Raw genomic sequence first — 25,063 nt, 5'->3', positions numbered from 1 at the left:
GTGTTCGAGACCCTAATGACACTTTATTCAAGGCATTTAAACATTAATATGCAGGTCATGAATCGTTTAGCCGTTCCCAGAAATCCTGTTATCCTCCTCTTCGCGAAGCAGGTTGTTTGGTTAGGGTTAGGGTTAGGGCTGTGTTTTTGGAGGCCCGCGGTGCGGTGTGTGGTTTCTGTTTTGGCTGCCTGGGTTCTGTCGGGGACCATGTCAGCCCGGTAACCAGAGGAACACCGTTGGCTTCACACATTCACAGCTCAGCTGTGTGCTCTGGGCACAGGGGCAAAGCTGGGGGGATACGGGGTGACCGCTGAGGCAGCTGTGAACATGTGAGCCTTGAGAGAGGCTGCGACTGTTGGTGGAGTGGGGGGGGGGGGGGGGAGTCGAGTTGGGTACCATTGATGGGGGAGGGGGGTGTGAGGGGGGTGGTGGAGGGTATTTGTGGTCCTTGCCAAGGAGAGAAGCTTGGGGGGGGGGGGTAGCCATTGGGTCAGACCCAGGGAGTTCCTGGAAGAAAGGAGACCAGGACCAGCGAGGACAGGAGATGAGATTAGGGCTGGGGATTGGGCTAGAACTGGACATATGGATGGGGCTGGGGCTAGAACTGGACCTAAGGATGGGGCAAGGGCTAGGGTCAGAGTTAGGTTCAGAGGCAGGTTTAGGTCCAAATCCAGGTCCAACTTAATCTTCCATGGACTTGAGTTCCACTGCAGCAGGTGAGTCAAACATTTGCCTTGGCTCTGACTGAGGTCAGACCTGTTCAGCGCCTCAGAAGGTGGGAGGGGGGGGGGGGGGGGGTCGCAGGGTGAAAAAGGCTCCCTCTCTTGTCAGCCGGCCAGTCAGCCAGCAGGTGAAATGTGGCTGAAGTCTGAAGGTAAATATGTATCTATTAGTGTTGGCTCTCTGACACTGGCTTGATTTAGGATTGAACCAGGAGCTCAGGGAGTTGAGTTCTATGCCAGTGTAGACGATTAAGCCCTGTCCAGCCCTCCCTCCCCACCCACCCCTCCACCCCCCCCCCTGTCCGTCCCGTGTCCAGCCCCCACCTCCCCCCCTGTCCGTCCCGTGTCCACCCCTCCACCTCCCCCCCCTGTCCGTCCCGTGTCCAGCCCCCACCTCCCCCCCTGTCCGTCCCGTGTCCAGCCCCCACCTCCCCACTGCTGTGTCCAGCCAGCATGGCCAACATTAGCAGTGGCATGACAGCTAATGCTGGTTAACATATGGGCTGTCTGTGTCCATTAACCACATAATAAGCTCTTTACTAATAACATTGTTTTTGAATAACAGTGTGTGGGCTGATTAAAGCAGAAGAGACTGAGTAATTGGTTGAGCAAAGCACGGCTCTAAAGACCAATTCTGGCTTAATTACTTTGACGAATGCTCATTGGAGACTTGGTGGTTTGGTGGGTTTCCAGACCCTAGCCGTCGATTTTTGTGTGTGCGTGTCTGTGTGTGTGTGTGTCTGTGTGTGTGTCTGTGTGTGTGTGTGTCTGTGTGTGTGTCTGTGTGTGTCTGCGTGTGTTCGTGCGGGTACACGACCGTAGCATACTTGTCTCGCTGATGTTTGAGTGTGCTACATGCCAACTAAACTAGCTCAAAGTCATTTTATACCAATGTGTGTTTATAGTACAGTATGTGCTTAGCATCTTAGCTTAGCTAGCTTCAGTCCTTCAGCCCCTCCAGTGATATGCCTCCCTAAATGAATGTTTTTTTTATCCGCTCCTAAGCATGGGTAAAGATCATATTGATTTAATTTGAGGAGCTAATGAATGCCAGCCACTTATTCATTTCACTGCAGCGTCCAGCATTGACTGATAAAAACAACTGAATAAAACCCAATAGCTGGTCCAAGTGGGAGGGGTTAGTTTGAGTCCATTGTTTACATTTGGTGTTATCATATGATATGCTGCTACGGGGAGGAGTGGAGACCATGTGTCCCTGGTTAAAGAATTCAAATAAAACAGCTGTCAGCGCAGTATAGAAGTGTGGTTAACAGCCTCCTTCAATTGATCTTTCCCTGTCCCACCCCACACCTCCACACCTCACACACACACCCCAGCCCACCCCTCCACATACCCCTCCACCGCCACATGTCACACCACCCCTTCACACACTCACCCAGGCCCCCACCTCAGCAGGATGACCAGCCCCCATATCCAACACTATCGTCCTGAGCTTGTGGTGGGTTTGGCCAATTCTGCCCTCGGCGAGATCTCCAACTGAGCTGGAGGAGAACATGCATCACCATGTTTTGATGCTCCAGACCTGGGTCTGAACCAGCTGGTAGTACAGAGTAGAACCATTGCTACAAGCCTGGAGGAAGGCAGACTGAATCGTGGCCCTGGTATTCCAGATGTCTGGAATATGTCAGACCAGCCTGCGTCTCTTGGTCAGGGAGTTACTGTAAGAGCGGCTTGTGGGTGGGTAGAGCTATAGGATTCTGAGAAGACAGGGTACCAGGTAACATATGAATTTGTGGTTCTGGGTAGAACAGGGGTTTGTGGTTCAAAGAAGGACCATACATTGGGTTTGTGGTTGTGGGTAAGACATGGTTTTTAGTGAGAGTCTTTCAGCTCCATAAGCCTGCTGTTAAGCCCAAAGTGTTTAGGATAAAGTAGAGTACATGCATAGACTGTTGACCGGGTCAAAGAGTGGGGGTTGGGTGTGTGGAGTTGTGGTGTTGTGGTTAGGAGTGTGGGGTTGTGGTTAAGAGTGTGGGGTTGTGGTGAAGAGTGTGGGTTGTGGTTAGGAGTGTGGGGTTGTGGTTAAGAGTGTGGGGTTGTGGTTAGGAGTGTGGGGTTGTGGTTAAGAGTGTGGTGTTGTGGTTAGGAGTGTGGGGTTGTGGTTAAGAGTGTGGGGTTGTGGTTAAGAGTGTGGGGTTGTGGTTAGGAGTGTGGGGTTGTGGTTAAGAGTGTGGGGTTGTGGTTAAGAGTGTGGGGTTGTGGTTAGGAGTGTGGGGTTGTGGTTAAGAGTGTGGGGTTGTGGTGAAGAGTGTGGGGTTGTGGTTAGGAGTGTGGGGTTGTGGTTAAGAGTGTGGGGTTGTGGTTAAGAGTGTGGGGTTGTGGTTAGGAGTGTGGGGTTGTGGTTAAGAGTGTGGTGTTGTGGTTAGGAGTGTGGGGTTGTGGTTAAGAGTGTGGGGTTGTGGTTAAGAGTGTGGGGTTGTGGTTAGGAGTGTGGGGTTGTGGTTAAGAGTGTGGGGTTGTGGTGAAGAGTGTAGGTACGTCTTGGTTAGGGGGTCTTGGGTTCTGGCAGTTCTGTGGTGTACAGTATGACTGCAATTCAGTGCTGTGGTGTACAATAGAACTGCAGTTCTGAGAGCACAGTGTTAGCCGGAGCTCTTCAGGGCTGTATTGCATCATCTCCAAACACCAGTGGACATCTGGACCTGCCATTATATTCTCCTTTATCACCTGCTCTCCTCTCCAGCAAAACAAGTCTGTTTCATCTCACCCTGACAGACACAGGGCCCACACTGCTAATCACACACAGCAAGAGCACAGGAAGATGCATTCTGTAATGAATGTGTGTGTGTGTGTGTGTGTCCATCAGAGTGTGTAGCTACAATGATAACTGTTTCAACACTCTTTCTTTCCTTTCATCACTGCCATAAAGAACTGCAGCATTGCAACCATGACAACCAGGGGCGTATTATGGGGTGGTTATGTTAGCCTAGGAAGGACTCAAGTCCAGGCCGTCGAGGATGAGGAACACAGGGTCTGAAAGGTTGTCTAAACCTAGAAATGAGCGTGGATCATTTGGAAAGAATGCCCTGGCCTGTTCTGTCCTTCAGAAGGGTGTGTGTAAGTGTTGGTGAGAATGTGTCTGAATGTGTGTGTGCGAATTGCAAGCTTAAGGGAATTACAGAAGTATCACACCGATACTCTGAGATTTCTTACACGTGTACAAAACACTGTATGGGATAAAGGTTGGATATACGGGGAGTGCTTGTGGTCGTGATGTGTGAGTTTGTGTCACTGGAGACTTCAACAGCCATCAGCAGCATCGTATGGTGTCAAGTCTGCTGCACCCAGACAGATAAGAACAAAATGTAGCAGTGCCATTAGATACTCCTGTCCAGCCCGGCTCCCTAAACAAGCTCTCTCTGCATTAGTTATGCTGGCTTAGTCTGGGGTGTGGAGAGATGTCTCAATGTGTGTGTGTGTGATGTCTCAACATGTGTGTGGTGCTCGAGTGTGGGATGTCTTGATATGTGTAGGTATCATGTATGTATGTGTGGGCGTGCGCGTGTGTGTGTGAGTGCAAATCTTGTGTGAGTGTGTGGGTCATGCGTCTGTGAGTGTGTGTGTGTGTGTGTGTGTGTGTGTGTGTGTGTGTAATGTCTCAATGGGAAAAGCACCCAGAGTGTGCATATTTAAAAGCCTCTCATGGTGAATGTAAACCACATGTTGGTACCATCTGGTAGTAATAAGGCTGCCTGTCCCTGCTCTCCACTGCCACACAGCACAGGCGTAGATAATAGCAATGATGACTGCCCAAAACACATTTATGGCATTTAATTACGGAGCAGGCCTTTGTAGCCCAAGGTTACGGTTAGTCTCCTTCAGCCTAATCACACAGTTTGAAAGCCTAATTCAAATCACATGTGGACACTCAATGTAATACCAGTAATATGTAATAATTGATTTCTCTATGACCGCGCTGTCAGGGCTCATCTCGCTAATATGACGTTGATGACATCATCATCTCAAACTGAACATATGACCGGGCTGTGAGAGGAGCTTCTCTGGTGACGGGGGGGTTGTTGTACCTGCTCCCCGAGAGGCAAGGGAGTGGAGCACAGCCCCAGCAAGAGACGCTTCTGGAGAGCGTGAACGTTCTAGACAGGGGCACTCGTGGGTGGGGTGGAGGGAGGGAGGGAGGCAGTGTTTTGTGGGGGGTTTGGGAAATCCTGTGGGGGATTCTGGGGGATTTGTTTGTCGATGAAGCATCAGCCTGGTGAACGCATGCTGAAGGGTCATCACACATGCACACACTGTTGAGCAACAAAGAGACTCTTGTTGCATTAACCAATGTCGAACACAAAGTGTTTTTCACCACAACAGAATTCAACAACACCAAGTGTCAGATGTTGAGCTGGATGTTCCGCCCACTCACACAGAGTCCTTAGACGGCAGGTCAGCCTGTCTGCAGTCATGGTTCAGTGTGGGAATGTGTGTGTGTGTGTGCCACACTGGTACAAATTTTCTCCAGAGTCAGAAGAACTTCAACAAAGAGCAGCGTGTGTGTGCAAGGCCTGGTGTCTGCCTGTCACTCTGCTAACAGCAACCACAGCTCACTGGGGAAGGCCTGCTAGACTGGACTTGTCAGCTCCTGACTGGCTGTGGGCTGGTGAGGCAGGAGGGGGGCGGGGGGGGGGAGGGGAGTGGGGGGGCGGGGTGACCATACTGTCACTTTCCTCTTGTTCCCTTCCAGACAAGACCAATGCTAGACCAGACTAAACCACACATGACCAGAACAGGCCAGACTAAACCACACATGACCAGAACAGGCCAGACTAAACCACACATGACCAGAACAGGCCAGACTAGACCACACAAGACCAGAACATATCAGGTCAGGCCAGAACCGATTAGACCACACAACACAAGACCAGACCAGACCAAAACCAGACCAAAACCAGACCAAAACCACACAAGACCAGACCAGACCAGACATAACTAATGTCCTCCTCCAGTGTTGGAACAGAGTAAGGGTGCAGCCATTGGTTCTGTAAGACAGTATAACGCTATCGTACATTTTGACACAGTCTCTGTTCTATTGTCACCTGACACTCCAAACAAACAAAGGTATCAAAACATGCTTCATTCCGTTCACTGGAACTGTTCTGCAAGAATTCGAGCTATGTGTTGAAGCTACTGTTAGGCAGCAACCCCGCCCAGCAGTGTGGACTGACTGACTCAGTAGATGTGACACTGTCTACCACATTGCATTCCTGCTCTGCATGTTGTGGTGTGTGGTGGAAAGGTGAGCTGAGTGGTAGAACATACACACACACACACACACACACCTTTCGGTTTCACTGGGCTGTACGTGCCAAACCTGCTTGCAGATGTGGACGATTCCCTGGACGTAGATCCAGAGAGAGCGAGAGAGAGGTTCGGAGAAGCAGAGAGCCAGAGAGGGGGACGGCCCAGCGAGAACCTGGAGCAGCTGTTCCCCAGCAGAGCGGTGTTCGAGGTACCTGTCCCGACGCGGGACGTTGTTGTGTGTCTCTGTTTAGTGGGTCAACATGTCCTCCCCCTCCTCCTCCTCCTTTTCAACATTAATTGCTGTCTCCTAGTATCACGCAAAGAGCCACAGCTGGGACACATTACTGCCAGAGGGCTGAGTGTGTGTGTGTGTGTCCTGCAGGGCTGAAAAGCTACAGCACCTTGTCACGACAGACTAAGTCTACCCCCCTGTGTCCCCGCCAACCCCCCCTTCTCCCTGTCCTTTCCAGCCCTCTGGCCTTTCTCTCCCCTCCCCCCAAACAACCCCCAACAACTTATCTTCTTCTCTGAGAACCGGCTGATTGGTTGTGAGCGTGAAGTTGGACCTACACAAGGGCCAACACCCAGATCAACACCCAAAGCACCAAATAACTGTGTTGTTCCAGACAACAGGTGAAAGATGGCTGCAAGATTAACAAGGCTGGCAGAATGCACAGTCCAACACAGACACACGCAGGTTTTTATTAGTGTTAAAAGCATCTGTGAGGTTTACGTAGCAGAAAGGACAGCCCGTAAAAAGCACAAACAAATAACAACAATAATCACCTTCCAGAGACCAGGCTCTGATCCAACACCTCCCCTGTCTGGTTGCCAAGCATGCCCCACTAATGCAACCCAACACACCTCCCAGCTCTGCAGGGGGATCAACCAAGCAGACCTGACCAGACTCCGACAGACAGGGCTACACCAGACCAGGATTAGACCAGGACTAGACCAGGGCTACACCAGACCAGGATTAGACCAGGACTAGACCAGGACTAAACCAGACCAGGACTAAACCAGGACTAGACCAGACCAGGGATAAACCAGACTACAGTACATAGAGGAAGACTGCAGGAGTGAACTAAAGGAATCCTCTCCAAGGCCAGTTAACCTCACACGCACATCCACCCACAAATGAACACCCTCATCCACATTCACCACCATCCACATACCAGGACAGAGCAGTGGAAACAGAGCAACAACGTTCCTGGGTCTGGGTCTGAGGGTTCGGGCCCTCCATGGGCCAGAGTCACGGACCCCCACTCCTCAACCACAAGAAAACACTCACTGTTGATCTTAGGAGGCAAGATGGCGAAACACTGAAAGCACACACATCATGTGTTTTAATACTGAGCAGTAAAATTAGAATGTGCCTGAAAATCGTGTGGCCTTTCCTTAATCCCTCGCAAATGGCCAATAGAAATACCTGTTACACCACAAGCAGCCTATAGTAAAACTTCTTACACTCCCATGAACTGTGTTAAAACAACTGGAAATATACGAGGACAGGAGATGAGAGGGGAGGGGAGGAGAAGGACCAGGTCAGAAGGCACTGCGTCTTAGCTTCCTCAGAGCCGTGCCAGTGATGGATCTGGCATAACGTTGTCCTTAGAACTCCCACCAGGCTCCCACTGTACCAGGATGGCTCAATCAGACACGCACACACGCACACACGCTCTCCACAGCAGACCGGGTGGTCATCTGAGACTGTTCTCCTACTCAAACCAATCAGAGGAACACACACACACGCGCACACACATACACACACTCCATCTCGGTAGCAATGCTCTATCATTTGAGAGTAGAGCGTAGGGGTTGGGGGGGCTGGTGACTGCTTATTAGAAAGCTATTACAAACCTCTTGAGCACACAGGGGTCTGATTACCAACCCCCCCCCCCCCCCCCTTTCTCCCCGAGCCGATACACGCACATACACACACACACAATCCCCCGTACACACAAACACACAGATAAACATTCCCCATTCATGCCCCATTCATGTGGGAACAGTAATTTTGTAGGAATGCAGGCAGTCAAACACACACACACACACACACACACACACACACACACACACAGCAGCGTGCTAGGTAGCAGTGGTAGTTGAGGGTGGTATTGTGGTATTATCTGCTTCTCCAGAAAGCCTGATCAGATATGAACCTCGGCCTGACACTACTTACCCCTGCATTTGATGTGGTCGGGTGATATGGTCACCGCACACACACACACACACACACCCCACCAAACACACACATGCACGCTTTGGCAGACACACACACTTGGTGTGGTCCTGGATGTCTCCTGCCCCCCAGGACCAGGGGAGAGCAAAGGGCTGTGGTCAGGCTCAGGAAGTCAGGGGAGCATGGATGGGGGGGTGGTTAGGGTTAGTTAGGGGTTGGCAAGGGTTATGTAAGGTTAGTTGGGAGTCGTGGTTAGGTAAGGTTAGGTAAGTTTAGGTAGAGTTTAGTAAGGGTTAGGTAGGGTTAGGAAGAGGCTTTAGTGAAGGTTGGGTAGGGTTAGTTAGAGGTTAAAAAGGGTTAGGTGTAGGGTTAGTAATGGTTGATCAGAGGTTAGTAAGGGTTAGGTAAAGTTAGGAAAGGTTAGTTGGGGGTAAGCAAGGTTATTTAGAGGTTGGGTAGAATTTGTTCAGCTACCTTTCTCTATTGCTATCCCGTTCCACTTTTCATTGAACACTCCGAAACATACACGCACGCACATACACTATGCATGCCTCTCAGCAGGCCCTGGAGAGTCAAGGCTGGACTAATTACTGTTGTCCGTCGGTCTGACTGATAGAAGATCAGGGGATGGTGAAGGAGAACAGAGAAGGCTGAGTGTGAAGTGGGATGAGTGTGCAGGTGGCCAGATCTCCTTCATGTGGTCTGCAGCTGGAGTTGACGAGTCGCTCCTCCTTTGACCATGTTCCCTCCCCTTCCACACACACACAGGCACACGCACGCACACAAACACCCGCCCGCGCGCGCACACACACACACAAAGAAACAGAGGTAAACAAATAAACAACAACGACTCCACATATTCATGTGTCTGGATGTCGGCTGTTCTGCTGCTCTGTACAGCTCTGTCATACAGGGTTCGCAGGGAGAGATGAGGGGGTGTTAAGAGGGGGGTGGGGGGAGGAGGGGTGAGGAGGGGAGGGGTGGGGTGCCCTCTGGGTTGTAGTTGGGGTCTTTGAACCTCAAACACTTTATTTCTCTGCTCTGACTTGATTCCTGGAACACTTAACATTCATGCTCTCTTTCATGCTCTCTCTCTCTCTCTCTCTCTCTCTCTCTCTCTCTCTCTCTCTCTCTCTCTCTCTCTCTCTCTCTCACACACACACACACACACACACAAAGCTTTACTGGCAACAAGCTGGCCAAATGTCTATTTGACTTGTGCCAATTACATCTGCTGGGAACAAAGATCTGCTCGGCGCTTTTTTCTCCTACAATCTCCCAATATCTCTCTTTCTCTCTCTCCCCTGCACTCTTTTCTCCCTATCTGAGTCATTGGAGAGATGGAGAGATCTCTTCTGTGTTTAGATTGAAATCTAATTTAGAGAATGAAAAAAAAATCGAGGTTTGTTTGAAGGTCTAACCAAGACCATGTCCAATGCTGATTCCATGGCTGAGCATACGGCCATGCTTGGGTTGAGTAAAAAAAACCTGTGAAACATCATTTAACTCCCAGTGATCTGACGCGTACAGGGTTGGCTCTATAAAAATGTCACTTGTCAGACACTTTCATCCAAAGTAAGTCAATTGCTCTACTGCTGAGCTACTGAACACTCTCCCTCTCTGGTCAGAAGGAAACCTTTCCCCATCCCCTAGCCTTGCTATCTTCCTTCAACACACAACACTTTTTTACATTTACAACTGGCTGGATGTGATTGAATGACGGGATGTTCGACCAATGAAGCAGCCTCATTTGACCACCACCACTTCACACTTGAAAGAGTCAATCGGTTTTCTTTGCTCGGTTAGCAGCTTGGAATGAGAGTGCAAGTGCTTCATTAAAACCGTTTACCGTAATCCCATTACTCACGCTGCAGTGAATTCCTAGAAATGTCCACACCAATAAAATGAAACTGGATGAATCATTGATACCATGAAGACATTTCTTGATGAGCTAATAAAGCTTTCATTCATCCCTCCGTTCATCCATCCATCCCCACTCCTTGTTCTGTCTATACTGGAGCCCACAGGTCTGCTTGTCCTCATGCTCTCCATCCTCGCAGGAACCGGAGCAGTGTCTACTTCCTGTCAGGGTCAGCTGGTGTGTGACTAGCAGGGAGAACCCCCCTGCTCTCACATCAACTCCAATCTGCGTCAAGGACAGTCAGACCAAACAGGCGGAACTCTGATAATTCCGGAAATATTGAAAAAGACAGCTGAAAACCTTCTTGTCACCATGATTGTGCAAGCATCGCTTAAAGGACATACGCACACACATGACAGCCACCACTGGTGGGTGGAAGCCTCAGATGTGTCTTCAATATTTCAGGAAACACATCACATGGAGAAATCCTTCCTCCAGCTGATAAGGGACTGTCCTCCAGCCGTATCTTTCCATCCTCCTCTCTCACCCTCGCTCTCTCTCTCTCTCTCTCTCTCTCTCTCTCCTCTCTCTCTCTCTCTCTCTCTCTCTCTCTCTCTCTCTCTCTCTCTCTCTCTCTCTCTCTCTCTCTCTCTCTCTCTCTCTCTCTCTCTCTCTCTCTCTCTCTCTCTCTCTCTCTCTCTTCTCTCTCTCTCTCTCTCTCTCTCTCTCTCTCTCTCTCTCTCTCTCTCTCTCTCTCTCTCTCTCTCTCTCTCTCTCTCTCTCTCTCTCTCTCTCTCTCTCTCTCTCTCTCTCTCTCTCTCTCCTCTCTCTCTCTCTCTCTCCTCTCTCTCTCTCTCTCTCTCTCTCTCTCTCTCTCATTTCTCATGTTAGCCCTCTATACATCACAGCAAACTCAGGCCCAGAACATTAGATACATTAATCAGTGCTATCTTCATGTCAACAGTCCTCCTCAAATATTTAGAGAAAGGTCTAGTTCCCAGAGGAGAACTAAGAGAGGTGAGACAGGTCCAGAGCTCAAAGTAGAGGAGACACAGGGAAGAGGAGAAACAAGGAGAGGGGAGACAGATCCGGGGTTCAGAAGAGGAGAGACAGTCCTGGATCTTAAAGAGGAGAGACAGGTCTGCTGGGGAGCACAGGAGGAGCCGATACATCAAGACAGGCAGACAGACAGGGTCAGATCTTGTTGGTTATCAAACAGATCACAGGGGATGAATGGCGTCTTCAAATCTACCCTCGATGTATCAGTGTCATGTCCTTCCACATCCTCGAATGCTCCCGGTAGCTGGGGCTCCAGCCTCTAAACTCCCCAGACCACAAGGATAAACACGGCAGCACGTCTCGCGTTAGACACGCACACACACACACACACAGTGCACACAGACACACGCGCGCACACCCCCCAACACATCGTGTATGTCATCCCCTGAGTTGACTCCATGCACATAAACATGCGGTAGATAAACAGTGAGATGTGTTTGGTAACGTGTCTCTGAGTGCTGGCTGCTCCCAATGCCCTTCACGGAGTTTTCCTCCTGGCCTGAGCGCTTCAGGGAAACACAAGTTGCCTCACTCCGACAGGAAATTGTGTAACGGCAGGTCAGAACGGAGGCTGCGACGCTAGCGACGGCAGCCGCGCGCGACCCAGTCGCCCTCTCCGTCTCCTCCATGTCTCCCTCGGTCGGTCTCTCCTTCCCGTCCTCCTCCATCCCTCTCTCTCCTCCATGCTTCTCTACCGCGCCCGAGAGTTTTCTCTCTCGTCGGTCCGCTTGCAGAGATCACGTTACCAAACAGACTGTCAGCAAGAAGGGAGACTGGAACACACCTTCCTTATAAGGCTAACACTTTCAACAAGGCTGGGGCAGTGCAGGCTCGGGGAGCGGAGGTTGGGGTAGTGGAACCTGGGGGTGGGGGGTAGAGGCTGCAGGAGTTTTTTTACGGAGAACCTGGGCGAGTGGAGGCTGGGGGAGAGGTTGGAGCAGTGGAGGCTTGAGGGTGGGAGAGGGGAGGGGGGAGGGGTTAGAGGCAAGTGCAGCAGAGCCTGTGGTGGTAGCGGCTGGTGTGGAGCCTGTGGTGTTTCTCCCCCTGACTACAGGCTAATGCACATCAACAAACAAGGCCAGGTATGTGTGCGTGTGTGTGTGTGTGTGTGTGTGTGTGTGTGTGCACGCGCCTGTTAATCCCGTCAGTGGGAGGTGGTGTGACATCTCTTTGTCCACTGTCATCTCGTTGCACGCTCAGTCAGGTCAATAGAACTCTACACCCCCCCCCCCTCCCCCCTCCACCCCTCGCCGTGGCACGGACCTCCATTGTGCCGAGCCAGCCTCGCCCGCAGCCAGAGGTGTGTGATGATGAGGGAAACATAAGAGCGGCGTGATTCCAGCTCCCAGAATGCCTCGGCCACGCCAGCACTGTACACGCTCCGCTGTGCCAGGACAGGCGGACAGGTGGGGCTTGTTTTGATTGTGGTTACTGGTCTCGGCAGCTCCTTTCCTATCCCTCCCCCATCCGCCCCCCTCTCCTATCCCCCCACCACCACCTCCCCCATCCGCCCCATGTAAAACAGAAGATCTGATCACAGTGAACTACAAAAGTGTTCAGGTGTTTAAAGACAATGTGAGACAGGGAGGTGGAGAGAGGTGAAAGGAGAGAGAGGGAGGGAAAGGGGTAGAAAGAGAGAGGGACAGACAGGTATGTTAACATTCTTCCATTAGCTTCTGCCCATATCATGGGCTCAGGTGTGGCCTTTTGGCCCTCAGACACAAAAAGAGAGAGAGAGAAAGAAAGAGAGAGAGAGGCAGGGAGGGGGAGCCCATGCCTCTGTCATGGTGTCAGGGGTTGTTTTGTGTGCGAGGATGACAGGACTGTTGATCCTGACACCTGACTCCCTCTGAAGCATTCAAGCTGCTCTCCTCCTCCTGACCTTTCTCCCTCTCTCTCTTCTTTTCTCCTCTCTTCTCCTTCTGAGACTTCTCCCCTCGCCATCCCTCCCTCCCTCCCCTCTGTTTTGCACTCTGCTCGCCTCTCAGCCACCCCAACACAGACAACTACAAAGAAAGCTACAGATAGAAAGAGAGAATTCCATTTAAAATAATTTCTTGGGCAGTCACAACTGCCAGGTACCCACTAGCTACACCGCCCTCGAGATTGGAAAACCTACTGAATCACATTGATGCAGTATCTCAGGTAAAAGAGAGAGGAGAAAGATAGAGGGAGAGAGAAAAAGAGAGGTCAAAGAAGGGGAGAGAGAGAGAGACAGAGGTAGAGAGAATTTGTTATTCCTGACTCTATTGCAAAAATCCTCAGTCATTACTTTGACTGTCAGGCAAGATTAGACTGGTGATTAAGCTGCTAGTCAGATGCTGTCTACAGTCTAAACATTCCTGGTGTGTAAAAATGAAGTCCAACTATGTTTCACAGAACCATCCCAGCCTGCCCAAGAAGAACTGGCTCTCTCTGCAGACACAGAGACCAAGAGAGACCGTCCTGCTGGTCTCTCTAAAGACACAGAGACCAGGGGAGACCGTCCTGCTGGTCCCTCTATAGACACAGGGACCAGGAGAGACCGTCCTGCTGGTCCCGCTATAGACACAGGGACCAGGAGAGACCGTCCTGCTGGTCCCTCTATAGACACAGGGACCAGGAGAGACCGTCCTGCTGGTCTCTCTATAGACACAGGGACCAGGGGAGACCGTCCTGCTGGTCTCTCTGCAGACACAGAGACCAGGGGAGACCGTCCTGCTGGTTCCTCTACAGACACAGAGACCAGGGGAGACTGTCCTGCTGGTCTCTCTGCAGACACAGAGACCAGGAGAGACTGCCCTGCTGGTCTCTCTGCAGACACAGGGCCACTAAAGAGATAGCTGGTCATGCTGCAGGGACGGGCCTGCCAAGTGTGCAAGAATCACCCGACCTCACACGTCCACACACACACAAGCACACACACACGCACGCACACACAGACCAAGTTTTGTTGTGGTGCAGCAGCTATGTGATGGCGGAGACAGAGACGTCAGAACACACAGCTCCATTTAACATCCAAACATGTGAGGAGATGAGCCATTATATACTCTGGAGTCTCTGGGCTGACTCTGCACAATACTGCTGTGGGAGAGGGGGGTGTGGGTGTGTGTGTGTGTTTTAAAGAACGAGGAGCAGATTTCCCCCAGACAGACAGCCCAAGTGGAAAAGTGTATACTTGATTCCCTCTCTTATCACACCGCTGGTCTCCTTTAATGACCCTCCTAGTCTCCCTCTGAACATGTCAGACTGGCAGGCTTCTCACCAGGCTACTGATCCTGAACTGCTGCCTGGAAGAACTCACATGGAATTGTCACACAATAACAATAATCTAATGAAGATCCCAACAATTCTAGAGGCATGTGGAGTTCAAGTTCTAGTTTAGTTTATTGCCATATGTAACAAGTACATTGGAATGATTTGGTCCTGCTGCTATTGACAATCCCTAGTGGCCTTTCTATAGCTATAATAATACTAATAATAATGATCCAAACCTATAAAAAAAATAGCCTTCACCATTACAAGCTATCATACATATTGACAACGTATGCTAGAATTAGATTTATTATTATAAAACTGAACAATTGACGTTGACCATGGTCTTAAACACAGCCAAGAGACTTTATTTGTGTGTGTGTGTGTGTGTGCACGTATTTTTCTCTACAAAAAGACACCATTCCACCCACACCCTCCCCTCCACCTCATGTTATCTCCGTGGAGAAGGGGGAAAGCAGCTGGTCAATAAAAGCAGTTAAAACACTCCTGTTTACTTTACTGAACTCCATCTAGACAGATGAACCAAAAGAGGACAGAAAGAAAGAAGAGCGAGAGAGGAGGAGAGGGAGGCGGACGAAGGAGAGGTGGAGGGAGGGAATCGTGAGGGGGCGAGCTAAGAGGAGGAAGGAGAGGAGGACAAGGGAGAGAGGAGGAGAGGGAGGTGGAACAAGGACTGGTAGAAGTGAAGAGATAGGAGGAAGGAGGGGAGGAAGGAGAGGACGAAGCAGAGGAGGCAGGAGAGTATGAAGGAGAGGAGGAAGGAGGGGAAAGAGAGGAGGAGGGCGGTGAGGATGGGAGGACAGAGAGCAGGGGAGGGGGTGGAAGCGGACGAGGAAGCTAGCGGGTGTTCATTTCTCTTCATCCAGTCAAACGAGGCACTGGAGGACGAATGGGGGCTTTTAGGACCCTCACCGCTCAATCCCACACTAACACACACTCTGTAAACAAGCCTGAGTCAGGACACAGCACGGAACATTAGGGCTCAGAGCTGGGGCAGTGTGTGCGTGTGTGTGAGAGAGAGAGAGAGAGAGAGAGAGAGAGAGAGAGAGAGAGAGAGAGAGAGAGAGGGGAAGAGAGAGGAAGAGAGAGAGGGAGAAAAGGTAAATAAAAGCTATGATGAAAGAGAGTGCTCCAGTGCTTTAGATCTCTCCAGCACTTAGCCTGATCCCGTAAGAAGCCATTACAGCCCTACCTGCAGCTATAAGGGCCAGCCTGCGTTATGATGGATCTGCTGTTATATACCAAGTCTCACGACCGAGGGCCACTCTTCAAAGGGACAGAATCCAGCAACTTCAGTCAGTAACACTGATTAACCCTTGTGTGACCTGACCAAACGACTGACACTCGCCTCTCAGTCTCCATTCTTAGGGTAAGCCACTTAGGGGAAAACAGACTGCTTCACATCACATCACTTCACTACACATTCACGATGTGGAACATACAGTAGAGCTTCCACACACAGCTAGACAGTTCCACACGCAGCTAGACAGTTCCACACGCAGCTAGACAGTTCCACACGCAGCTAGACAGTTCCACACGCAACTAGACAGTTCCACACGCAGCTAGACAGTTCCACACGCAGCTAGACAGTTCCACACGCAGCTAGACAGTTCCACACGCAGCTAGACAGTTCCACACGCAGCTAGACAGTTCCACACACAGCTAGACAGTTCCACACGCAGCTAGACAGTTCCCACACACAGCTAGACTGTTCCCAAACACAGCTTGACACAGCTCCACACAGAGCTACAGACACAGCCAGACACGTATGTTTGGATGTTGGCAAGGGGCACAGGGAAGCCGCCTCGTGTGACGCTAATGGTCCCCCAGCAGGCAGTGTCCCACCAGGAAGCCACATCCGCCGTGTCCACGGAGACAGACCACAAGCCAATCATGGCCCATTATGTGGCGAGGGAACCATGTTCGCTGCGTTCATCTCACAGTTTCATCTGCTGCTGCTGTTCCAGAGACCCTGTGTGTGTGTGCAGCAGATAGCCTGGAGGGCTGGGTGGATGGTCGGGGGGGACAGTGGAGGGAGGGAGGGATGTTGGCATCTGGAGAAGATCTCACACTAGAATCAAACAAATACGGAGAACTCGATAATCCTCAAGCATTTTCCCCTTGAATCTCCTCCACCTCTCCTGTCCTGCTGCCACCTCGTTCTGTGTCCTCCAGTAAGAGTAGGGTGGGCGCTAGGAGAAAATAAGGATTCTACCGTGGAGTACTGAGATGCACCCGCAGTTGTTAAGATTGCAAGCCAAAGAAAGTCCTGGAGGGAGAGGAAGGAATGCCTGGCCATGGTTGGAGCTCCTGCCACAACACAGAGTAGGGGACTGAGTGTGTGTGTTTGTGTTCATGACGAGGACATAAATCTACAGCTGGTTAGAACATTACCCTCATGGTAGGGGACAGAAAGTATGCACCAAACATCTGCTCCACAACTCCAAAAACACACACGTCCAACAAACACACACAATTAGCTTATCACTCAATCCCATCGTACGAGTGTAATGCAGTAAAATGCCCTCTTTAAAATCGCATGCCAGGCCAGTGAAAACAATCAGCCTGAGAGCTGGTCTGAGCTGGGCGTGTCCCAGCAGGAGGCAGGCGTGGACAGGCTGGGGGCTGATTGTCCCTGCTCCCCTCGCCTGGAGCTCTGAGGAGATGCTGGTCTGACAATAGGCCTCGGTCCCCAGGAGAAGTGCAGCTTTATCGGAACCGCATCTCCAAACCACAGCACCTCAACAGCTCCGAGTGATCAGCCCGTCTGAGTGCTACTTGTTACAGGCTGAAGTGACCCTCATCACAACACACGCCATCTCCCCTTGATCTGGGAGATCCGGCAGGATAAAAGGCAGCTTTCTGGGCTCAGCGGAGGAGCAGCAGCGGGAAGGCCACCTGGACACGACGGGGCTCCACAAAACACCTTGTCGTGTTCTCTACACACCGCCTGGACACAAAACCGAATGCTTAACTGATGAGTGGACCCAGGGCTGAGAGGAGAGTCTCAATGTTGATGAGGGCTACTCAAACACTTATCTGGTCATCAGGCTCTGTCTGGAGATCTGCAGCTCTCTACTCAACAAGCTCTTGAATGAGTCATGGAGTGGGATGTCATTTCCACATTTGTTGCCATGGCGCTCAGTTGGGTTTGAAAACACAGGAAGACGGACACGGCAGGTTTAAATTCCAGGTTTATTTGGGAGAGAAAATAACATTCACAGTATTTCCTTCTTCACTCTAAACATGAAAACATTGACATGTCACAACTGCAAACGCCTGTTTTACAAAGCCTCTAGAGTATCGCGGTCCTCTATACAAAAATACTCTGCTGAAAAAGGGGGGGAAATCATTCTTAATCAAAAACTGCAAATTTCCCTTCAATTTCTTTCTATCATCTCATAAATGCCAACAGCGTACAAATATGGCAGGTTGGCATTCTCTATATAAAGGTGAAAAGCTGTGTGTAAGTACACAGCCCCAGGAGGCGTGTGTGTGTGTGTAATGACCTTTCAAATTGTAGCTTCACTAGCTCACTATGCAGACAGAGCTGAAGAAACTAAACAGATGTGTTATGGAATTGGAGTAAGCTGAGTTACAGGTAAAATGGAGGTCACTATGTAATGCAATTTGTGATTGGTCAAGTTGAGGCGATTGGTCAAATTGAGGTTCTAAGGATGGTGATTGGTCAGATAAGGTTCCAAGCAAAGGGTCTATAAAAGGCAATTGGTCAAGTCGAGGTTATGCCGATTGTAAGGTGATTGGTCAGGTTTTGGTTCTATGAAACGTGATTGGTCAGATCATGGTTGTATGGAGGTAGGGTAGTTGTCATGGTCAAAATATGATGAACATCAGTTCCTCTGCCGCCAGTCTAAACCTGTGTGTAGGATGTAGGATATGGGGGGTGTTTCCTCACGGGACAGTAAGATTATAAGACTGATAGGAGAGACAGAACTTGGCCCAGGTTTGACGACATGCAGGTAAGTTGGACCATCTTAAACCATTTGACATCCGCAGTTCATCCAAGCTAAGGAGGGGACTAAATAACAGCTAACCAGGTTATCGATTATGGACATTTAACAGTCATATCACGGAATCCCATATGAGGCTCGTCTTCATTCAGGCCCTAGACAGGACAGGTCAGGCTGGCTAAGCTAAAGCCTCTGGATCCTAGTGCCCTCAGGTAACACAGACAGACATCACCACAACACAGGCTGGGAGACACATGGAAGGCACAGGGAATCACAACACTCGCGGGAAAGGACAAAAGCAGACAGTTGTGGTGCAATCGGTAATACTGACTGGTTAATCACCTTGGTCAGGCTGCCTCCCAACCAATTAGACAGCCGTAGGTTGATGGACTATGCTGGCTTCTAACCAATCAGTCAGCAATATGCCAATAGACTGTGCTGACTTCTAACCAATCCGACACTTTAGGCATGACTAGGATCAGAATACATAAACTTGGAACAGGAATATAAAACATTAACTGTTTAACATGAAAACTAATTTCTGTCTATATAAAAATGTCAACATTCTGCTTTTCTCCTTTTCTCACTTGATTAAAAAAGGGGTTTAGAGAAGAACTATACAAGAACAACCACAACTCAATTAGTGTTTGCCAAGGGCCCGCTAGTTAAGGGGACGTCTACTCTCGCCATGACAACCACACATAACAGGAAAGAGGGACAGAGGAAAGTCTGTTGTCATGGGGACAAACAAATGACAACTTATGTATATGGACAACAACCGTATGTCTATCTAGTAGTTTAAATGACTCTTCATTCACCTCATCTCCTTTTCCCTCACTGGATGTGCTTCTAAGGGAAGAGGACCATAGAACTACAACTCCCACATAAAACACAAGTACCCAACATGGCTGCCAGGTGACTATGGGGATGCGTCTCATCTAGGAGGCCTATTTCTATGTGAAGCCCTTTCCACCTCCACCTCTTCCTCCTTCACCTCCGCCTCCCGTGTGTGGCCCCGGTTACTGGGCCTCACGGACCTTGGCCTGCAGGGCGTCACATGTCTTCTTGGCGTCGCCGAGCAACATGGCCGTGTTGGGCTTGTAGAAGATGGGGTTGTCGACGGCGGCGTAGCCAACGCCCAGAGAACGCTTCATCACCACCACCTGACACACGCACGCACGTACACAGACACACACACACACACACACAGGGGAAGAGCATGTGTTCTTTATGTTCCAAACTCCCTGGACTAGAATAAGTAGAACCAGAGACTAGTCGACCCCTCCCCACCACAAACGCACGCTGAAAGGAAATTGGAACTATGCAGTCATCGTATCAGAACCCTCCAATCAACAGGAGGGCCGTGGGAACCAATCACAAGTAAGTAAGAAAAGATCTTTGATTACCAGGTGACTACAGAGAGAGACGGGGGTTTCCTCCCAAACACACACACGCAGCTCATCCATAATGCATGGGGCAGATGGTTGCGTTTGGGACAGAGAGGGGTGCAGCCAGAGGTGAGCCTGGCCTGGTCATCAGCACCACTGGAGGCTGGGAGGAGAGGCTGAGAAGCTGGGGGATGGACGCTAGAGGCAGGGTCTGGGGGCATGCATGCTACCTGTATGTGTGTGTGTGCTCACCTGCTTGGACTTCCACACCTCCAGGACAGGCATCCCAGCGATGATGGAGTTAGGGTCCTCCTGGGATGCTGAGTTCACTGTGTCGTTGGCGCCAATCACAAGGACCAGGTCCGTTTCTGTCGCCACACACACACACACACACACACAGTCAGAGACAGTCCACAGTTGCAGGAAGTGCCTCATGCTCAATTAGACCCATGGAGCCAGTGTGACGGGACCTACCAGGGAAGTCTTCATTGATCTCCTCCATCTCCAGGACGATGTCATAGGGCACGCCGGCCTCAGCCAATAGGACATTGAGCTGCCCGGGCATGCGACCCGCCACTGGGTGGATACCGAACCTACAGACAGACCAACACATTAGATACATCTACTAAGTATTACCCTAGGAGAGACAAGCAGGAGTAGTAGAAGAGGGGGAGAGAGAGAGAGGGGGTTCGAGGACAGGAAGCTGATGAGATGAGAGGAAGGAGCAGTTTTACGACTGTTGGTCGTAAAAGGCCTGAGAAGGAAAATAGAAGGAGGAAGGATGGAGAGAGAGAGAGAGAGAGAGAGAGAGTGAGAGAGAGAGAGAGAGAGAGAGAGAGGAGTAGGAGGATGGCGGGAGGAGAGAGTAGGAGAGAGGGACAGAGCGGGTAATCACTAGAAGGGTTGTGAGCCGAGAGTGACAGCAGAGATCAGAGGAGCGGAGCTCGGCTAGCACTGCCTGAAGGTGGCTCCCCCCCCCCCCCGACACTCTCTGATCTCCTGCCATAAAGACTCAGACTCAGTTAGCCATGTCATGTAATTCCGTGCAGTTTGTGTGTGATCCCAGATCTAACAGACTGTTTGTATTACACTGTACTAGAGACTGATCGTATCTCGATCTATCTGAAATAGACGGAGATAGGGTAGGGAGACAGACAGGTAGAGAGACCAGAGGTAGAGAGACCAGAGGTAGAGAGAGGAGAAGAGGACAAGGCGGACCTCCCTGACCAGTCTCTAATCAAGTACAAATGCAGTAAGTAGCAGCAGCTGCTGTAGTCTGGATCAAACAGGAGGGAATTACACCAGGCTTCCGGCCCTCCCTCTCCTACGTCCCCCCCCCCCTCCATCCTCACTCTGTACTCTCTCTCTCTCTTTTCCAGCCCCCAGCCCCCCCTTTCCCCTCTGTCCCTCCCTTGCCCTCTCTTTCTTCCTTTCCCTGCCCCTCTCTCTCTTTCTCCCTCCATCTGTGTTGTCGTCATGCTGTTGTTGCTCAGGGTCCTCTACCTGACAGACTTGCCCTGCTCCTGTAGGGTCTTCACGAGCTCAGCGATGGGGTACTGGGCCTTGGCTGCGCACAGTCCGTACCCTGGGGGAAAGCACACACGCACAGTTAACCTGCGGTGGAAACCTGAAATACAGTCCTACTGTCTCTGGGGGGAGGGGGGGGGGGGGAGGGGGGGGGGGGGGGGGGGGGAGGGGGGCTGAAGAAAGAGACAGAGAGAGTTTAGAGTAACAGTGTAAAAGCGTACCCATAAAGCGTGTCCCATAAATGTTGTATGAATAATAAACATTGAGAAATACCCTGGTATTCCAACCATGTCTTTGATATGCATTTATGAGTGTATGATTTTACCATTCAGATTTCAACCATACGACCAAGCTGAAAGTATGAACTATTTCAACCATTCAGGAAATCACCAATAATAAATTCCACTTCCTTTACGTTGGCTTTCACTAGGCTGTGACAGGCCAGTGCTCCAGTCCTGCTTAACCACTCACAGTCCAGCGCCAGAGGGGCGTGGCCAGAAGACATCCCAGTCAAGAGGAGGGTAGAGTCTGCATGGTTAAGATCATTACCCACTAAATATGGCTTTGATAACCCTACACACACCCATACAAGTGGAAGCTCTTTCCACTCATTTGAAGTCCGGAGATGGAATAATTGGCCATGTTATTTCACAACACTATAAATAAACACACCAACGTGAACAGCCATGAGGCAGCACCAGGCCTCAGATCCTCCCCTGGTGTGCGAGGGGGACAGGAGGGACCGCGATCGGGTTAGAGACGATGAAAACCTGACCAGCATGGTGAGCTGAGACAACCTGGCCCCGGCCCGAGTGTGTGTGTGTGTGTGTGCACCCTGCTTCATACACCCCATGTGTAGGCAGCGTGGTGATGGTGGTGGGGAGGGAGGTCTCTACTGGAGATAGAGCCCTGTTTTGTTTCACTTTGTAGTGTCAGGTTTCTAACAAAGCTCTATACTCGACAGGGAGACCACCAAGGATAGATGCCCCCCCCCCCCCCCTACATGCCACATACACCCCCTTAGCTCGTTAGCTGGTGATTTAACAAGGCCAGTACAGGTTATAGTAGAGGTTAGACAAACACACAGAGCAGCTCTGCTGTAATTCTACAAATATGTGGGCAGCCGGGACATTGTTTTTCAAGTCACGGAGACCTCAAGTCCCAAACCCACTTACTCCATATTAGCATGAGCATGTGTGTGTGAGTGTGTGTGTGCTTACCAGGGGTAATGATGATGCTGTGGGCATCCTTGATCATCTCCACAGTCTGGTCGATGTTGACCTCGGTGTGTGTGCCCACGATCTCCATGGGCTTGCCCGTGCCAGTGGAGGAGGTTCCGTACCCCCCCAGGATCACGTTGGCCAGGGAGCGGTTCATAGCCTGGGAAGGAGGGGGGGGGGGGGGAGGGGGGGACAGGGACAGAGAGATGAAGAGAGAGATCAGGTTATAAGGAGGGACTCGTGGTCTGCCCTCATGGATGCATCAGTATAGTTAGAGGTCCTCCTAGTGGCCTGTAGCAGTACTGCGCCCATCTGACAGGACCACAAACAGGTCCCAGACTCACTAACAAAGCTAGGAGCCAGGCTCTTATACACTGTGTGTGTGTGTGTGGGTCCTTACCACACACATGATGTATGACAGGATGGCTCCAGAGGAGCCAATGAGAGCTCCTACGATGGTCAGCAGGTTGTTGTTGAGCAGGAAGCCCTCGGCACACAGCGCCCAGCCGGAGTAGCTGTTCAGGACCGTGATCACCACGGGCATGTCCGCCCCGCCGATGGCTGCTGTCAGGGTCACGCCCTGGAGGGACAGGGCCAATCAGTACACTCCACAGCATTTGGACCAATCAGATAAAAGGGGAAACGTGATAGCAGGGAGGTGGGGGGCGGGAGGAGGGTGCACACACGCAAAAGAGGGTGATTGTCAAAACAAGCAACTTCAGGGCTGTGTGTGCGCGAGATGATATCACTGCAGGGTCACGCTCTAATACACATCTCTCCTGAGGGCCGCCGCTAAGCAGAAGCAGTTACCTCACATCAAGAGGGGGGGGGGAGAGAGAGGGAGAGACAGAGAGAACACACACACACACTCCCTAGTACCATGATTGCGGAGAGCGCTGACACGGAGCCCAGACAGGTGATGCCCATGGTGTAGCTGGGGTCCAGCATGTATGGCACCAGGCCCCCCACACTGCCTGCCATCAGACTGGCGTTCAGCATGTGTCGCCCAGGCAACATCAGGGGGGCGGAGCTCAGCATCCCTGGATGAGGGGGGGGGGGGGGGGGGTCGGTCAGGGTTAGCACATACTGTACAAGCCAAAACCAATCCAAAACAACAATTTCAATCCAAACCCAACATTTGGTAAAATATTAGGGTGTGATTATAGACTGTGTGTGTGTCTCTGTTTAGGGTGTGCCACAGTCCAACTGCAGTGTGTTTGTGTTTTGATTTTGCATAGCTAACTCTTCGTCACAGTAAATTGAAGCTGAAAAAACGTTGCATATCAGATCAGCATGTAGAGAGTGTATGTAGAGAAGGGGGGGGGGGGCATGTCAAAACTGTTCTGTCAACCTTCCAAAAGCACCGACTGGAAAACAAGACCCTTTAAATGGGAGAGTGAGAGGAAGAGGAGGGATTGATTCAGGGTGGAGATGGTGGCAACGGTGGTTGTGGTGATCAGGGCATGTCTGTGCACTCTGTGTGTGTGTGTGTGTATACTCCAGGAATAATGAGTTCCAGCTTTCAGGAGCAAGTGGAAAATGACTGGAGGGAAGGAGGGGGGAGAGGACCTTCCAGATGCCCCTCCCCTCCCTGTCCTCCTCCTCCACCCCCCCCCCCCCCCCCCCCCCACGCTCACCCTGCAGTTTGCCGTAGGCCACCAGCGAGCCGCTGAAGGTGACCCCCCCGATGAAGGTGCCCAGGTAGGCAATGATCTTGGTGAGGTTGGCCGTGGGGTCCGTGGCAAAGTGGGGGTACTCCACCATGTACTCTGCCACGCAGGTCAGCACGGCGGCCAGGCCTACCAGGCTGTGGAACGCTGCCACCAGCTGGGGCAGCTCCGTGATCTGGATCCGCTTGGCGATGCCCAGACCTGGGGGGCGGGTGGGGGGGTGAAGAGAGGGGGTAAGTACTCTGCAGTACACACACACACACACACACACACACGCACACACACACACGCCTGCTGGGAACCGGGCCATTCTGATGGCAGGTGTTAATGATGAGGATGTTTAGGGAAATACCATGTTTGTTACTGGACCTCCTTGTGTGTGTGTGTGTGTGTGTGTGTGCGCGTGTGTTTGTGTAACTGTGAGCATCTGGAAGCAGGCTAGAGCATGAAGGCCAGTTTAGTCTGGCTCTTCCTGGAATAATTAGTATGTAGATGAACCTGACTGGATAGACCTGCTGGCGTGAGCGTGTGTGTGATGCAGACATGATGGTGGCCATTAGACTCCACCACAGTCGAGACCGGTTACAAATTGGTTTGATCTACACACCACACTCACACACATCTGACATTTAACAAGCTCAAGACATCCCTCTTTCTTTAAGAAGCACGCACAATCCAGACCCACACACACACACACACGCACACACACACACACCACCCCTGTACGCACCAGCAGTGCCCCCCACGGCCATGGCCATGGTCATCTGTCCCAGCAGCTCAGGGCTGGGTTTGAGCGCGCCCAGGGCGGCGGCGATGCCCCCTGCCACGCCCATCATGCCCAGGGCGTTGCCCAGACGGGCGGTGGACTGGTTGGACAGCCCCGCCAGTGCCCCCACACAGCACAGACCAGAGCCCAGGTACATCATCTAAGAGGACAAAA

At 51.2% G+C, this 25,063-nt stretch overlaps 1 protein-coding gene across 1 annotated transcript in view; it reads right to left on the bottom strand.

The window, feature by feature from the left end:
• Positions 1 to 17,528: 17,528 nt before the first annotated feature.
• Positions 17,529 to 25,063, bottom strand: part of nnt (nicotinamide nucleotide transhydrogenase) — a gene marked incomplete in the record, with an annotated part of 17,434 nt that continues 9,899 nt past the window's right edge. Inside the window, 9 exon segments of the mRNA XM_067250768.1 lie at positions 17,529 to 19,481; positions 19,959 to 20,074; positions 20,181 to 20,299; positions 21,210 to 21,291; positions 22,454 to 22,613; positions 22,854 to 23,033; positions 23,333 to 23,493; positions 24,091 to 24,324; positions 24,854 to 25,049. Of these exon segments, the coding sequence (XP_067106869.1) occupies positions 19,338 to 19,481; positions 19,959 to 20,074; positions 20,181 to 20,299; positions 21,210 to 21,291; positions 22,454 to 22,613; positions 22,854 to 23,033; positions 23,333 to 23,493; positions 24,091 to 24,324; positions 24,854 to 25,049 (1,392 nt within the window).

Source organism: Osmerus mordax, chromosome 14, assembly GCF_038355195.1.
Source record: "Osmerus mordax isolate fOsmMor3 chromosome 14, fOsmMor3.pri, whole genome shotgun sequence".
NCBI lineage: Eukaryota > Metazoa > Chordata > Actinopteri > Osmeriformes > Osmeridae > Osmerus > Osmerus mordax.
Note: the sequence above shows the minus strand (reverse complement) of the source record. Positions and strands in the feature narration are given on the sequence as shown.